Genomic DNA, 15861 nt, shown 5'->3' with positions numbered 1-15861 from the left:
CCTGCATCGGGCCGCTTCCCACCCTCACACCTGTTCACTGCCCTGCATCGGGCCGCTTCCCACCCTCACACCTGTTCACTGCCCTGCATCGGGCCGCTTCCCACCCTCACACCTGTTCACTGCCCTGCATCGGGCCGCTTCCCACCCTCACACCTGTTCACTGCCCTGCATCGGGCCGCTTCCCACCTTCATACCTGCTCTTCACTGCCCTGCATCGGGCTGCTTCCCACCTCACTGTCCTGGAAACTGCTGGGTCTCAACTTTCCCCACCCTGACACCACCAGCAAGATAAGCCTCAGGCCGGGAGCGGTGGCTCACACCTGTAATCCCAATACTTTGGGAGGCTGAGGCGGGAGGATCACTTGAGCCCAGCCGTTGGAGACCAGCTTGGGCAACATAGTGACCCTCCATCTCTATTGAAAAAAAAAAAAAAGACAAGCCTCAGTTTGCCCCATGGCTCTTCCAAAGGATTTATTGGTCCTATTTACATCTATTGCAAATTGTGAGGAGGCAGCAAGGGCCAACCCCTGGACCTCATCTCCGTCTAGAAGGTGAGGCTGCAGGGATGCTTAAGTCTTCCTCTGGCAGAGACCCGAGGTGCAGAGATGATTCTTCTCACCCCTTCGCTCAGGGTCGTGGAGCCCCAGCAGGGGTTCAGGGCCCAGAGGCTGCCCCCTCAGCTCAAGGCACAAACACTGTAGTTAGGGGTAGGCAGGCAAGGCATGGGCTCACTCCGGGCAGGCACCACTGGCCAAGTGCACCTTCTCTCCCCTGCTCCTAGCCTCTTTCTTCCTTCCCCTCCTGGTCCCACACTGGCCAGGGCCTGGGTGGGTGGCCACTTAAACCCCAGACCCAGGCCCTTAACTCCTGGACCATGGCCAGCCTCCCTTAGGCTGGAATCCAAGCACCATCAGTGCTCTGGACCAGGCCAGATTCCCTGTCCTAGAGGGACAGGGCAGAGAGAGCCCAGTGTGGGGTGAGGGGCTAGAGACCGGCTGGGCAGGGCCAGTCTCCCTTCCCCTTCCCGAGCCTCCCTGTCCTCATGTGGACCCAGAGGGCAGAGCTGGGGAGAAGTGAAGGTAGCAATGCTTCTTCCTGCTCTTACTTCCTGCTTGCTAGGAGCAGTGCGTCCCCAAGTCATGAATGAGACTCCTCTGGCAGGCTTGGTGGCTCTGGTGATTTAAGGGCCGGGACTCCCCCACTCCAGTTGGAGGCCCTAGTTGGCAGGACATGTGGGCACCCAGGGCGTGGGACCCAGGGCCTCCGGGGAGGCAGCTGCTGCTCGGGGAACAGGGTGAGCAGACACGCTCCCACAGATGTCTTCCCACCCTTGCCCGGCCAGCTCCTGCCTCAGCCTATGCCAGGAGGCGGATAACCCCGTTGTCTGAGCCCAGCAGGAGGTGGCGTTTGGTGGGCAGCAGGGCCAGGCTGGTGAGCGTGCCGCGGAAGTTCTCAGAGCTCAGCTTCGTGGTGGCCTGGGAGGGCGGCTCAAGCAGGGAGCAGACGCCAATCTTGTTGGACACAGTGCCGGTGACCGCCTCGCTGCCATACAGGTCAAAGGTGTGGATGGGGTCGGACGCTGACTTATAGTGATGGGTGGGTTTCTGCTCCAGCTCCTTCCAGACGGTCAAGGAATGGTCAGAGGAGGAGCTGACCAGGACGCTGCCCTCCACCGCCTGTCCCGGGAGAGGAGAGTCTCAGCAGGGTCCTGGGACCTTCCGCATACCCTTGAGCCCCAAGGCCTCCCCAGTTCCCTCCGCAGTCTCTCCAGGGAGACAGGCCGTCCTGGGTGGGTGACAGACCACCACCCTCCCACACACACCATATTCATGTTTCATTTTTTTTTTTTTTGAGACAGAGTCTTGCTCTGTCACCCAGGCTGGAGTGCAGTGGCCGGATATCAGCTCACTGCAAGCTCCGCCTCCCAGGCTCACGCCATTCTCCTGCCTCAGCCTCCCGAGTAGCTGGGACTACAGGCGCCCGCCACCTCGCCCGGCTAGTTTTTTGTATTTTTTAGTAGAGATGGGGTTTCACCATGTTAGCCAGGATGGTCTCGATCTCCTGACCTTGTGATCCACCCGTCTCGGCCTCCCAAAGTGCTGGGATTACAGGCTTGAGCCACCGCGCCCGGCCTCCGGCTAGTTTTTTGTATTTTTTAGTAGAGACGGGGTTTCACCGCGTTAGTCAGGATGGTCTCGATCTCCTGACCTCGTGATCCGCCCGTCTCGGCCTCCCAAAGTGCTGGGATTACAGGCTTGAGCTACCGCACCCGGCCTGTTTCATTTTAATACACTCAGCATCCGTAACCCAGTCATCACTAAGTTGAGAACGACCCATAGGCATGGTGCCAGGCGTGCACGTGACAACCTTGACCTTCATAACAACCCTATGCGGTGGATGCTGCCATTGTCCCCATTTCACAGAGAGGAAAAGCGAGGCTCAGAGAAGTGAAGTAACCATACCAAGGTCATGGGGCCCGTAAGCAGCAGAGACGGAATTCACACCCGGGCCGACCCCAGAGCTCTCCTGATACTTTCTTGGAAAGTTAGAATTTAGGGTAACTCGAGCTCAGGGTTCCCTGGGGCTCTGGAGGGAGCCAGTAACGGCCTGCTCTCAGCAGGGTAATGCAGGACTCCTGGCCTCCAGCCAAGACGGGGAGGAAAGTCCAGCTGCCTGCAGAAATCCTCCCACACGTAGCCCTGTTCTTCCCCTCCTGGGCCTCTCTGAGCAGCTCCCTGAGGCCTGTGACTGAGAATGGAGGGAGGGGAGGGGAAGGAGAGGGGGCAGGATCCCCAAGCCCAGGCCTGCTCCTGCCCCCGCCAGGGCAGCCCAGCAGGACCATGGACTCTGCTCAGTGGTCCGCGGGCAGTAAACAGCCTCCCAGCTGAGCTTTATTTAACCTGAACTGGGTCACGGACAGGACCTGACCCCTGATCCTCCAAGCAAGACAAATATGGACAAGGGTTACTCATTAGAACATCTCCATGAGCAACAGGGTCAACCCTGCCCCGTGGCTCCCGCCCCCATGGCCTGCCTCCTGCTGAGGCCCCTGCAGTGCGACTGGCTCCCAAGTTGGCCCAGGAGGGCCACCCTCCCTGCCCATCAGTCCTGGACCAGGTATATAAGACAGACCAGCTCGAGCCTGTCCCTGGGCAGGCAGGCCCTAAGCAGGGGTGATGGCTGGACACGGGCGGGGGCCGCATAGCAAGGGGAGGGGGACCTGGCCTGTCACCTTGATCTGCAGAATGTCCCCCTCGTGGGCTGGCCAGCCTCGCAGAACCAGGCCTGTGCGGGTGTCCAGGAGCACCATGAAGCCCGAGGAGAAGCCGGCCACGACGCTACGGCCACTAGGGCTGACAGCCAGGGCGCGGACAAGCCCCGGGTTCAGCCCACCGCCCAGCCGGAACTCGTGCTGCAGGGAGAGGGCGGCTGAGCTGAGGCACCACCTTCCCATCCTGCGCTCCCCAAGGCCCTGTCCCCCACCCAAGCCCCCACGGCAGGAAGGCCTGAGCCTCTGACCCTCATCAAGGGGCATGAAAAGCCCAGAACCCCACCCCCATCACAGGCCAGAGTACTGCCCCACAGGGTGTGTGGCTTCGGGTGATCTAGCACCAAAGAGAAACTAACTAGCGCCCCAGAACGACATCCTGGCTTTCTGTTTTGGGGGAGTCTCTCCTCCCTGCCAGGTCCCCAGAGAACCAGGCGAGTGCTCAGGGCACTGGACCCCCCTGACCTGCAGACCCGGCTTCCTGCAGTCCACAAAGCGCAGGGTAGAGTCAGAGCTGGCCATGGTGATGCTGGTGTGGGGGGCGGGCATGACAGCCACCGCGGTCAGAGGCACCCGGCTGTCCGGCGGCTCCACCGTGCGAAGGGTCTTCCCTGGGAAGGAAAGTCACAGTGGATCTGGGGTCGCAGCAGCTGATGGACGAGCCCTGGGAGCTTCTAATCCCCCAACTCACCACACAGCTGCCTCCCGTCCCCCAGGGATCCTTAGAAAATGCTAAAGATAAGGCCGGGCGTGGTGGCTAACGCCTGTAATCCCAGCACTTTGGGAGGCCGAGGCGGGCGGATCACAAGGTCAGGAGATCGAGACCACGGTGAAACCCCGTCTCTACTAAAAATACAAAAAATTAGCCGGGCGCGGTCGCGGGCGCCTGTAGTCCCAGCTACTCAGGAGGCTGAGGCAGGAGAATGGCGTAAACCCGGGAGGTGGAGCTTGCAGTGAGCCGAGATCGCGCCACTGCACTCCAGCCTGGGCAACAGCGTGAGACTCCGTCTCAAAAAAAAAAAAAAACATTTGGGCCGGGCGCGGTGGCTCAAGCCTGTAATCCCAGCACTTTGGGAGGCCGAGACGGGTGGATCACAAGGTCAGGAGATCGAGACCATCCTGGCTAACACGGCGAAACCCCGTCTCTACTAAAAACACAAAAAATTAGCCGGGCGAGGTGGCGGCGCCTGTGGTCCCAGCTACTTGGGAGGCTGAGGCAGGAGAATGGCGGGAACCCGGGAGGCGGAGCTTGCAGTGAGCTGGGATCTGGCCACTGCACTCCAGCCTGGGCGACAGAGCGAGACTCCGTCTCAAAAAAAAAAAAAAAAAGAAAAGAAAAGAAAATGCTAAAGATGTTTCTTTTTTTTTGAGACGGAGTCTTGCTCTGTCGCCCAGGCTGGAGTGCAGTGGTGTGATCTCACCCAGGCTGGAGTGCAGTGGCGCGTCTGGGCTCACTGCAACCTACACCTCCCAGGTTCAAGCGATTCTCCCACCTCAGCCTCCTGACTAGCTGGGATTACAGGCGCCCGCCACCACGCCCAGCTAATTTTTTTGTATTTTTGGTAGAGACGGGGTTTCGCCATGTTGGCCAGGATGGTCTCCAACTCCCCGCCTCCCAAAGTGCTAAGATTACAGGTGTGAGACACCATGTCCAGCCTAAAGATGTTTCTTGGCCCAGTGTGGTGGCTCACGCCTGTAATCCCAACACTTTGGGAGGCCGAGGCGGGCGGATCACGAGGTCAGGAGATCGAGACCATCCTGGCTAACACGGTGAAACCCCGTCTCTACTAAAAATGCAAAAATTAGCTGGGCATGGTGGCGGGCACCTGTAGTCCCAGCTACTCAGGAGGCTGAGGCAGGAGAATGGCATGAACCCGGGAGGCGGAGCTTGCAGTGAGCCGAGATTGCGCCACTGCACTCCAGCCTGGGCGACAGAGCGAGACTCTGTCTCAAGGAAAAAAAAAAAAAGATGTTTCTTGACTCTCCCACCTTCCTGCTTCCATGGCCCGTCCAGGCTCCCGTCCCCAAAGCAACCTCCTCTGTCTGCACAGCACTGCTGACCCAATGCCCCTCCCTCTGTCTTCCCCGACACCATCTCTTTCCCCCTTTTAACCATATTTCTCCCTATGGTGATGCCAAAACATAAGCAACCATTGGCCAAATATCATCTGCTACACATGAAGCCAAAACCCTACATGTATTCGTGTATTCTCTTCTTCTCTTTTTCTTTTTTTTGAGATGGAGTCTCGCTCTGTCGCCCAGGCTGGAGTGAGTGGCGCGATCTGGGCTCACTGCAGGCTCCGCCTCCCAGATTCACACCATTCTCCTGCCTCAACCTCCCGAGTAGCTGGGACTACAGGCGCCCGCCACCTCGCCCGGCTAATTTTTTTATATTTTTAGTACAGACGGGGTTTCACCGTGTTAACCAGGATGGTCTCGATCTCCTGACCTCGTGATCCGCCCGCCTTGGCCTCCCAAAGTGCTGGGATTACAGGCGTGAGCCACCGCGCCCGGCCCTTTTTTATTTTATTTTATTTTATTTTATTTTATTTTATTTTATTTTATTTTTTTTGAGACGGAGTCTCGCTCTGTCACCCAGGCTGGAGTGCTGTGGCCGGATCTCAGCTCACTGCAAGCTCCGCCTCCCGGGTTTACGCCATTCTCCGGCCTCAGCCTCCCGAGTAGCTGGGACTACAGGCGCCCGCCACCTCGCCCGGCTAGTTTTTTGTATTTCTTAATAGAGACGGGGTTTCACCGTGTTAGCCAGGATGGTCTCGATCTCCTGACCTCGTGATCCGCCCGTCTCGGCCTCCCAAAGTGCTGGGATTACAGGCTTGAGCCACCGCGCCCGGCCTTTATTTTTATTTTTTTGAGACAGAGTCACGCTCTGTCGCCCAGGCTGGAGTGCAGTGGTGTGATCTCGGCTCACTGCAACCTCTGCCACCCGGGTTCACGCCATTCTCCTGCCTCAGCCTCCTGTGTAGTTGGGACTACAGGCGCCCACCACCACACCCGGCCAATTTTTGTATTTTTAGTAGAGACAGGGTTTCACCATATTGGCCAGGATGGTCTCCAACTCCTGGCCTCCTCATGATCCACCCACCTCGGCCTCCCAAAGTGCTGGGATTACAGGCTTGAGCCACCGCGCCCGGCCTTCCCACATGTTATCGTCTAAGCCTGTTTTGCTGATTTTGTTTATCGATGGGAAAACAGATGCTTCCAGCAGCAGGAACTTGCTCAAGGGAAGTGAGCTGGTGGAGCCAGTTCAGACTCAAGTCTAACAGGTTAGAAACCCTAACTGCTCTTCTCGGTGGCCTCTCTGGGTCTCCCCAGACTCCGCAGCATTGCAGCCCCACCCTCGGGCCCCTTCCCAGAGGCCTGGCGGGCACAGGAGCAGGAACAGAACAGGCCTCACCTGGGCCCGCTCACCTGTGAAGGGGTCCCAGACGTGCACAGCCCCGTCACAGCTCACCACGTGCTGCGGGGCCTCGAGCTGGCCCACGAAGAAGACGCTTTTGCGGTGCTGGGTGTAGACGAGACGGGGGGCCGTCTCGCTGGTCCCATCGCCGTAGTTGTACAGCGGCCAGAGGCGCACGGTTCGATCCTTGCTGCCGCTCAGGAAGAAGTCCTCGCTGCTCAGGGGGGCCACACACTTGACGGCCCCCGAGTGGCCCGGGAAGCTCTGCAGGCGGATCTGGTGGAAGTGAAAGTGGGCGTCCTGCTGGCTCACGCCGATCTCGTACTGCCAGTACGCCAGCCAGTTTCCGCTCAGCCCGTGGGCGCTCCGCGGCAGCTCCTGCTTCAGGGCGTTGTCCTCGCTCCCGCCGCCCAGGCCCCCGCCACCCACCCCCGAGATGGGGCCCAGCAGTCCGGGGGTCTCAGGCCGAGAGTCATTAGGGATCTGAATGCGATTCCCCACCAGGACGCTCCCAAAGGTCCCCGAGTGGCCGTCATCCTGAGGGCAGCCCCCACCCTGGGGGTCCCACTCGGGGCCGGTGCTGGGCACGGTGGGCTCCATGCTGGCAGGGTTGCGACTGCTCGGGCTGACACTCTCCAAGTACAGCCCCGCCAGCTCCCCAACCAGCTCGTGGTTGGGGATGATTTTCCGGATGATGTCACCTGGATGGGAGTGGGAGAGGTCCTGAGACAGGGAAGATGGCAGGCGGCTGCTATCACCCATCCAAGGACTCGGGAGCCACAGAAGACGGGGCAGGAACTGGCTCTGCAACTCTGGGCAAGTAACTCTGTCTCTGAGCCTCAGTTTCCTCCCCGGTGAAATGTGCATTCATTCCGTTGTGATGTACACATGAGCGTCTTCTATATGTGCTGTGCCGTGCTGGGCACTAGGAATAGAATACGGAACAAGACAGGTGGTGCCCTGGCCTCCCAAAGGCTTAGATTTCAGTGGCGGGATGATAACACGTGTCACCACAGGGCTGTCTGTCCTCTGCAGGGAGATGACACGCTGAAACGATTAGCACAGCACCATGCAGGGCCCAGAGGGGAAGCTTCGTAAACAGGAGGCCTCTCCTTCCCTCTCAGCTCCTGCAGACAGCCAGTCCACCGCCCTGACTCTCCTGCCTTCCCCAGGGATGCTACAGGCCAGCTCCTGGGCCTCTCTTGCTGGCTACTGCTCAGTCCCTGTTTGTATGTCACCTTGGAGGTACGGGTCTGAGGCCAAATCCCTTTGCTTTCACCCAAAAAAACTGCTTAGAACCTACTGCTGACACTGGGGCAAGGGCAGAGAATGGGGCCTCCCAAGGGAGGAGACAGCCACGAAGGCTGTGACGGGGAACGTGATGGGGCAGTACCCAACAGGCAGGAGAAGGGCACGTAGATTGTGTACGCCATCTCCAGGGTGAACACCTTCTGCAGCTCGTCCAGCAGGGCAGGGTCCACGGGCCGCTGCTGCCCATCAGAGAAGACCACCTGTGGCAGCTGGTCCTCACCACGGCCCGCGGGGTCCAGCTTCAGATCCTGTGAGCGAGACGCCCAGGGGGTCAGCCGGGTCCACCGCCCCCACCCCAGCCCGCCCTGGCCCTCGCCAAGGCCCTCGGGATCCAGCTTCAGATCCTGTGAGCGAGACGCCCGGGAGGTCAGCCGGGTCCACAGCCCCCACCCCAGCCCGCCCTGGCCCTCGCCGAGGCCCTCGGGATCCAGCTTCAGATCCTGTGAGCGAGACGCCCGGGAGGTCAGCCGGGTCCACAGCCCCCACCCCAGCCCGCCCTGGCCCTTGCTGAGGCCCTCGGGATCCAGCTTCAGATCCTGTGAGCGAGACGCCCGGGAGGTCAGCCGGGTCCACAGCCCCCGCCCCGGCCTGCCCTGGCCCCGCAGATCTGCCCACCTGTTGCCGAAGCTCATGCAGCTGAGAGAAGATCTGGAAGAAGGTGGCCACAGGCTCGCTCAGGTGCTGCTGGACCATCTCCTGTCCGATGCGCAGGCAGATGAGGGCGATGAGGCTGATGGTTTTCACACACAAGATAGTCCGGGCCTGGGCCCCACTTGGGAACCTGGAAACAGAGCTCATGAGCTCCAGTCCCCGGTTCTGCAGGACTTGACCAGAATCTATCAAAAGCTTCAGTTATTTTTATTGAGACGGAGTCTTGCTCTGTCACCGAGGCTGGAGTGCAGTGGTGCGACCTCGGCTCACTGCAACATCTGCCTCCTAGGTTCAAGTGATTATCTTGCCTCAGTCTCTCGAGTAGCTGGGACTACAGGGATGAGCCACCATATCTGGCTAATTTTTTTTGTATTTTTAGTAGAGATGGGGTTTTGCCATATTGGCCAGGCCGGTCTCGAACTCCTGACCCTCATGATCCACCCGCCTCGGCCTCCCAAAGTGCTGGGATTACAGGCGTGAGACACCAGGCCCAGCCTTTATATATATTTTTAGAGATGAGGTCTCATTTTGTTGCCCAGGCTGGTCTTGAACTCCTGGGCTCAAGCAATCTTCCCGTCTTGGCCTCTCAAAGCGCTGGGATTACAGGCATAGCCACCACACCCGGTCATATCAAAAGCTTTAAATGAAAGGAGCTCCAAGACCAACTGGTCCAAACCAGATGAGGAAACTGAGGCACAGGAAAAGGGTGTGGCTTGCTCAGGGTTAAATAGCGGGGATCAAAATCAGGACCCTTGACACCCAGCCCAGCGTTACGTCCTCTCCCCTGAGCTTCCCAGCCCCTCCTGGGCAGCCCCTCCGCTGGGCTGGTCCCCCTACAGCGGCTGGGGCGGAGTCCTACCCCGTGACGAGGGAGGTGAGGAAGCTGAGCACGGGCAGCAGGACCTCATGGCTGATCCGGGGCAGGATGTCCATGAGCGTGGTGTCTGAGAGATACACGATGATCTTCTGAGTCAATGTCACTGCGGCCAGCAGCCCTGCCTCCTTACGGCTGTTCAGTCGGCTGGGGCCTGAGGCACTCCCTGGGGCCACCTAGAACCACCCAGCAGATGAGGGCCTGGCAGCCCCAGGGACCCCCTGGCACCCAGAGACCCCGGGCCGGCCCTCAGGTCCTCAGCCTTCCCAGCCCCGGGTCTGCCAAACCAGCGACTGACCAGGTAGCTGATGTAGGGCAGGTACTGGTAGGTGAGGACGGGCTCCCCATACAGGTGGGCGATGTGGAGGAGGCAGCTGAGCACCGGCCCTGACACGATGTCGCCCAGGACCGGCCTCTTCTGGTAGATGTTGCCAGCACTCAGCGGAGGGCTCTCGCCACTGCTCACCGTGAACTGCTGCCGAGTGGGTCCTACCAAGGAAGGGCCAGCAGTCCTGAGTCGCCAGTGGAGGGCCGGGGGGAGCCTGACCCTGCAGGGCTGTACTGGCTGCTTGAGCTCACTCTAGCCTGGGGACCAGCCCGGCCCTACCCAATTGCTGGCGCTTACAGACTGGGACCCAGCACCTGGCCGGTGGGTGATTTGAGCTAGGGGTGGGAAGGATCCCCGCTGGAGAGGGCTTAAGCTAGGCAGAGGGCCTGGGAGAAACCCTCATCTCCAGCACCGACCACAAGCCTCCTTACCAACATAACAAGACGTCAGCAGGCGGAGCAGGTTCCCGGCCACGTGGCGAGAAGCCACTGTGGGGCCGAGCTTGGCAGACAGCCAGCGGACCATCTTGCAGGCTGTATCTGTGGGGTGGGAGCAGGCCCTGAGCTCCTCAGATAACATGAGTTCACGACCCCTCCCACCCCACCCCACGGCACCCCACCCCACGGCACCCCACTCAACCACCTTCGGCTGCAGCTCCGCCAAGAGCCCAGCCCAGGCCGGCTGTCCCACACCATCCCCCTCCACGTAACAGTGGCAGAGGTACCTAGGCCCTGGCCTGTGGGACTCTGGCTGCTCCAGGCTCCTCTCCACAGGCACGACCTGCAGGAAGTTAGCCTGCCCGTGGGTCTTCTGAAGCTCCTTAACGAGGCCTGGCCCGGCCCTGGCCACCTCCCTTCTGGCCTCTCTTCCCTCCACTCCCTCGGTCTCCCCATAATGGCTGTTCCCTGCTTTTCTTCTTTTTTTTTTTTTTTTGAGACGGAGTCTCGCTCTGTCGCCCAGGCTGGAGTGCAATGGCGCGATCTCAGCTCACTGCAATGCAACCTCCACCTTCCACCACCCTGACTCTTCTCCTTAAACCTCCAGGGTCAAGTGATTCTCCTGTCTCAGCCTCCCGAGTAGCTGGGATGATAGGCACCCGCCACCATGCTCGGCTAATTTTTTGTATTTTTAGTAGAGATGGGGTTTCACCATATTGGCCAGGATGGTCTCGATCTCCTAACATTTTGATCCACCCGCCTCGGCCTCCCAACGTGCTGGGATTACAGGTGTGAGCCACCGCGCCCAGCCCCCTGCTTCTCTTCTTTAATGGAACATGACAGCCTCAGAGCCTCACACACGCTATTCCCTCAGCCTTCAGACTTTCTTTTTGCCCATTTTTGCCTACCTCCTTCCTACTCCTACCTGAACCTCAACTGTCTCTGCTTTTAAGGAAGCCTGCTCTGACCCTTGAAAACTAGATGTAAAAGCACCTTTTTTTTTTCTTTTTTGAGACAGAGTCTCGCTCTGTTGCCCAGGCTGCAGTGCAGTGGCGCAGTCTCGGCTCACTGCAACCTCTGCCTCCCGGGTTCAAGCCATTCTCCTGCCTCAGTCTCCCAAGTAGCTGGGATTACAGGTGCCTGCCACCACGCCTGGCTAATTTTTGTATTTTTAGTAGAGACGGGGTTTCACCATGTTGGCCAGGCTGGTCTCGAACTCCTGACCTCAGGTGATCTGCCTGCCTTGGCCTCCTGAAGTGCTGGGATTAGAGGCGTGAGCCACGGCGCCCCTGAAAAGCTCCATGTTCCACTCCCTCCTAGGAACGCAGCCGTGTTCTTTATCGCACTAACATAATACACTTGCTTAAGACCGTCTACACTGCAGCATCTTGTCTGCTGGGTGTGAGTTCTGTGAAGGCAAACCCACATCTGTGTTGCAGGTGGCCCTGGCTCGATCCACTGCTTGGCACAGAGCAGGTGCTCTGCAAGTGTGCAGGGAGAAGCAGGAGGTGTTTTTGACCAACACCTCCCAGACCTGGCAGCTTACCAAGGAGGATCTTCTGTTCTTTGCCCTCTGACTGCTCAGACAGTGGCTCCTCCTCTTCTTCCCCATCTCCCCCACTGCCGCCGGCCACAACCGTCTCCATGGACAGCACCGTGTCAGACAGAGTGAGCTCAGATGCTCCGGTGACCTCCTCCTGCTCCCCCTCCTCCTCCTCTAGCCCCAGGCAGCCGTCCTCCTCCTCCTCTTCCTCCTCGGAGCCCTCGCTTTGCTTCAAGTCCTGGCTGCTGTCGCCTGATCGAAGGCTGCTCTTGTCCACGGGGGCACCCCCCTCGTCTGGAGCCCGCTCCTCACCCAGGGAGGTCTCACTGGTGCTGCTCTTGTCACTCAGCCGGCCCAGGCTCACAGCCTCAGCCTCCTGGGGCTGGGGAGACTCAGTTACATAAAGCCCGGCCTGGAAGTCCTCTGTCTCAGGGAGGTCAGCCTGGTCGTGGAAGCTGACGCCAGATGTGTAGTCTGGCAGCCCCAGGCCCGAGGAGGCAGGAGGCTCCCCATCCATGGGAATCTCCTCCCCAAAAGCACAGGAGCCAGGCCCGGCCCCGGGCAGCCCGCTCTCCTCCTCCTCGGCAGCCCCTACCAGGTCCTTGCTCTCCTCCTGGGAGGCCTCCGCGCCCGCCAGCACCTGCAGGACATGGGGCAGCAGGTGAGTGAGAAAGGCCTGCAGGCCCAGCCGCACCATCAGCTGGGCCACAAAGCAGTCCGTGTACAGGTAGAAGCGGCCGTGTAGCTGGCAGGGGCTCTCGTAGGCACCAATGAGAGGCTTCAGGAGGTACTTATTGGCATTTTTGGGGCCCAGTGCCTTGGCAACAGGTTCAAACAGATACCAGGCAGTGTACACAGCCGTGTGCTCCTCGGACATAAGTGACAGCACGAAGGGCAGCAGGATCTCCAGGCCCTCGGGGGTGATGTCCTTCAGCACTGCGCCCAGCTGCTGCCACAGGGCAAACACCAGCTCGCGCCCCTGGGCCTCGTCCTCCACGCGCCTTGCCTGGTACAGGAGGATGAATCTGTACAGCGCCGGGAAGTAGGGCGGGAAGGGAACCACGGAGCTGAAGGGGCTGAGAAGCTGGCTTGGGCAGGGTGGGGGCAGGCCCTGGGAGACAGGCCTGTACTCAAACAGTTGGTCCAGCGTGCTCCTCTCTGCTCCCATGGGGACTTTGGGGCCACTCAGCTGCAGGAGTGTGTCCAGCACGGGCTGCAAAGACACCGGGACCTCCTTGGGGTGGCGTGTGCAGAGCCCCCGGACGGCCTCGAAGCGTACCCACAAAGGTGCATCGGGCTGCAGCGTCCGCACCCTGGTGGCAAACACCATCTCCGCCAACAGGACACCCAACGCCTGCATGTCCCTGTGAAGCAGGCACTGCAGTGGCACAGCCGGCTGGACCCGGGGCTGCTCAGGCACCTCCAACAGGCCCCCTAGGCCTTTGGCCAAGAAGTTGCCCGTTTTTTCCAGCTCCTCCAGGGCCTGCACGGGATTGAAGCCCTCGGGAAGAAGAATCCTCCCCTCCTCGCCCTCCCCAGGGTCTGCCCCAGCAGCCTTATTCCTGCGGCCTGGACGGGAGGCTGAGAAAGACAGAAGGCCAGGGGACGCTTGACTGGAGAAGGAGCCCAGCTGGTCACCTGCTTTCCCAGCAAGGGAAATGGAATCCAGAGCTTCTGTGGCCTGTTCCAAGTCATCTTCTCCTGCCACCGGCCTGTCTCTGGTCCAGCTAGCCTCACAGGGAGTGGCTTCTAAAACTGGCCGGCCCACTTCATTTGGAAGCTGTCCCAGGTTTTCCGTGAAGTCCTCCCGGCCTGTGGTCTCCTGGATGGTCTGGACCAACAGCTTGGGGATGAGGGGAGGCTCAGGGGGAAGGGCAGGAGCCCCAGCCAGGCGCTGGGGGTGTGGCTGATCGAAGAGCTGCACCACCCCGTAGCTGGCCAGGTGAGTGTGGGCGTCCACTAGGTGCAGACACACATTCTTCTCTTTGACTGCCTCCTTGCCCTGGAGTTTATAGCCAAACGTGAGGTCGATCCAATGGTGCAGGTCCCGGGACACCTCGCGGCTCTCCAGCAGGGCTCGGTGGGCAGCCACGAACTCCTGGCTGGAGCTGCACCAGGCTGGCACGTCCAGGTCAGGCATGTCAGGGTGGATGGAGCGGAAGATAGAAGGATCGGTGTAGAACTCCGGGATACACTCATCGGGGGTCCAGTTCTGCATCCGCTCCATGCTGGCGGGGTACTCATGGGGCTCCCACTGTGCGCGGACGTGGCCGCACAGCACCGACCGAGGCGTGCGCCGAGCCTTGTACACGTAGTAGGTGATGTCGGAGAGCACGTCTGAGATGTGGTGAGGCACGTGAGGGGGTTCCCCGCCGCCCGCCCCGCCTGCCACGAATGCCTGCCGCGTCATCTCGTAGGTGAAGTCCAGTTGTTTATCTCCCTTGTTGAGGCGGAACTTGGACTTGCGCAGGTCTCGGAAGCGCCCACGCGGCGTAGTGAAGTCCACCACCCAGGGCAGCACGGGGTGGTAGTTGGGGTCCCCCTGCCGCCGACCTGCCAACCGATTCAGCTGCATGAGGTAGTGGAAGTTGCTGATGCGGCCGTGCACCCAATCTAGCACAAGGCCCCGAAGTTCCTCCTGGCCAGTGGGTTGCCCAGGTTGCCCTCCCTGCTCCCCTTGAGACACAATGCCCGCCTCATCCCTTGCCACTGGGGCCTCTTCATTCTCGTCCTCCTCGGGCCTCTCATAAGCACTCAGGTCCAGTCGCAGCTCGCTGCAAAGCTTCTCATCCACAGCGACGTGATGCAAAGACAGGGCCCCGCACGCCAGTCCCTGGCGGTGACAGGCATCCATGGCCCTCAGCACGCGGAAGAGAATGAACAGCACCTTGGCCTGGCTGTTGGTCAGCTTGGCAGGGCTGAAGGTGACCACGTCATGGAGGGAGAACTGCACGTAAGGGTGTACCACATACAGCATCTCCGGCGACTCCAGCAAGGCCTCAGCCCGTAGAAGACTAGGACAAGCAGGGGTGCCCCGAGGGGGACAGGGGCCTTCTCTGGCATATGATGGGCATTGGGGAGTTTCGCCCACCGGCAGGAAGGGGCAACCATAGACCCTCTGCAGAGCCTGCCGTACTGAGTCCAAGGCAGGGACAGCTGAGGGGGCAGGGCTGTGACTATACGGCTGCCCGTAAGTGTGGTATGCATGGCGCCACAGGTTGCGATAATTCTGGGCGGCAACCTCCTGCATGAAGCGAGTGAGCGTCTCAGGGCCGCAGGACCCCTCCTCAAAGGGCAGGCCCCCGCCCAGAGGGTAGGACAGTCTCCGCTTCCGCAGCCCATGCACCTCCACGCGCGTCCAGCCGGCAGGCAGCCTCTGCACAGAGCGCTGCAGCAGAGTCCTGACTTCCGCTTCTCCCAGGCCCTCTGCGCGGGGACAGGGTCCCGGGGGCAGCCGGCGATCGCGGAGGCCGGCCAGCCAGCGCGCAGGCACTAGGGCCACCACGTGGGTGCCCCCCGGGGCCGGAGCCAGCTGCCTGGGATCGATGCTCAGGTCCCTCTCCACGCTCCGGAGCAGCTCCTGCATGTCTGGGCTCGGGGGCGGGTGCCAGCCCCCCGCCGGGGTGCTGAGAGCGCCTGCCCGCCCCCCGCTGCCCTGGGCCATCTCCTCCAGGCCGCCCGGGGGCAGCGCGGGGCTGAGCCCGGCCACGACCCTGCAGGCGACGGCTTCCGGGGTGCCAGGCCGGCGGGGCTGGGATGGGCGCGGGGCAGGGGCTGGGGCGGAGGCGGCCGCGGGGAGCCGGCGGCGGCGAAGAGGCGGGCGTGGGGGGCGCTTACCCCTCCGCGGGTCCTGCGCTCCGGGCGCGGCGGGGCAGAGGCTGCCGGGCGCGAGCACCGGGCTCCACCGTGACGGGTCAGCTGACGCGGGTCACGTGATCGCCCCAGCACGGAAACAAGCGCACGTGGCTCCGGAGGCCCGGGCGGGACCCGGCTTCCTGCCCCGCGGCCTCCGCGCCCTCCCTCCCGCTGCT

General features: G+C 60.9%; 1 protein-coding gene across 5 annotated transcripts; it reads right to left on the bottom strand.

Moving 5' to 3' along the window:
• Nucleotides 1-454: 454 nt before the first annotated feature.
• LOC105471668 (WD repeat domain 81) lies at nucleotides 455-15764 on the bottom strand. Of its 5 annotated transcripts, XM_071082098.1 has the most exons (11): nucleotides 13469-13676; nucleotides 11834-12470; nucleotides 10282-10389; nucleotides 9821-10011; nucleotides 9508-9698; nucleotides 8613-8778; nucleotides 8080-8245; nucleotides 6698-7387; nucleotides 3734-3879; nucleotides 3233-3412; nucleotides 455-1676 (listed from the first exon to the last, which is right to left on the bottom strand). In XM_071082098.1, exons 1-11 carry the CDS (start codon nucleotides 13523-13525, stop codon nucleotides 1356-1358), a joined length of 2853 nt encoding a protein of 950 aa, XP_070938199.1. In that variant the 5' UTR covers nucleotides 13526-13676; the 3' UTR covers nucleotides 455-1355. The 5 variants fall into 5 exon arrangements, 4 of the variants coding, with proteins under 4 accessions (XP_070938199.1, XP_070938197.1, XP_070938198.1 ...); XM_071082096.1 differs by having other exon boundaries at nucleotides 11834-15764; XR_011615312.1 differs by lacking the exon at nucleotides 455-1676 and having other exon boundaries at nucleotides 3281-3412; nucleotides 6684-7387; nucleotides 11834-15764.
• Nucleotides 15765-15861: the final 97 nt, after the last annotated feature.

The sequence above is a fragment of the Macaca nemestrina genome, chromosome 17, assembly GCF_043159975.1.
Source record: "Macaca nemestrina isolate mMacNem1 chromosome 17, mMacNem.hap1, whole genome shotgun sequence".
Classification (NCBI taxonomy): domain Eukaryota; kingdom Metazoa; phylum Chordata; class Mammalia; order Primates; family Cercopithecidae; genus Macaca; species Macaca nemestrina.
Note: the sequence above shows the minus strand (reverse complement) of the source record. Positions and strands in the feature narration are given on the sequence as shown.

Bases quoted from the DNA above. Each gene is read 5' to 3' on its own strand.
- LOC105471668 (XM_071082096.1), bottom strand. From the start codon at position 15,494: ATGGCCCAGGGCAGCGGGGGGCGGGCAGGCGCTCTCAGCACCCCGGCG. The intron at 10,390-11,833 runs GTAAGCTGCCAG...CCCACCCCACAG, and splicing joins AGAACAGAAGATCCTCCTTG to ATACAGCCTGCAAGATGGTC. The intron at 1,677-3,232 runs GTGACAGGCCAG...CTCCCGGGACAG, and splicing joins GGGACATTCTGCAGATCAAG to GCGGTGGAGGGCAGCGTCCT.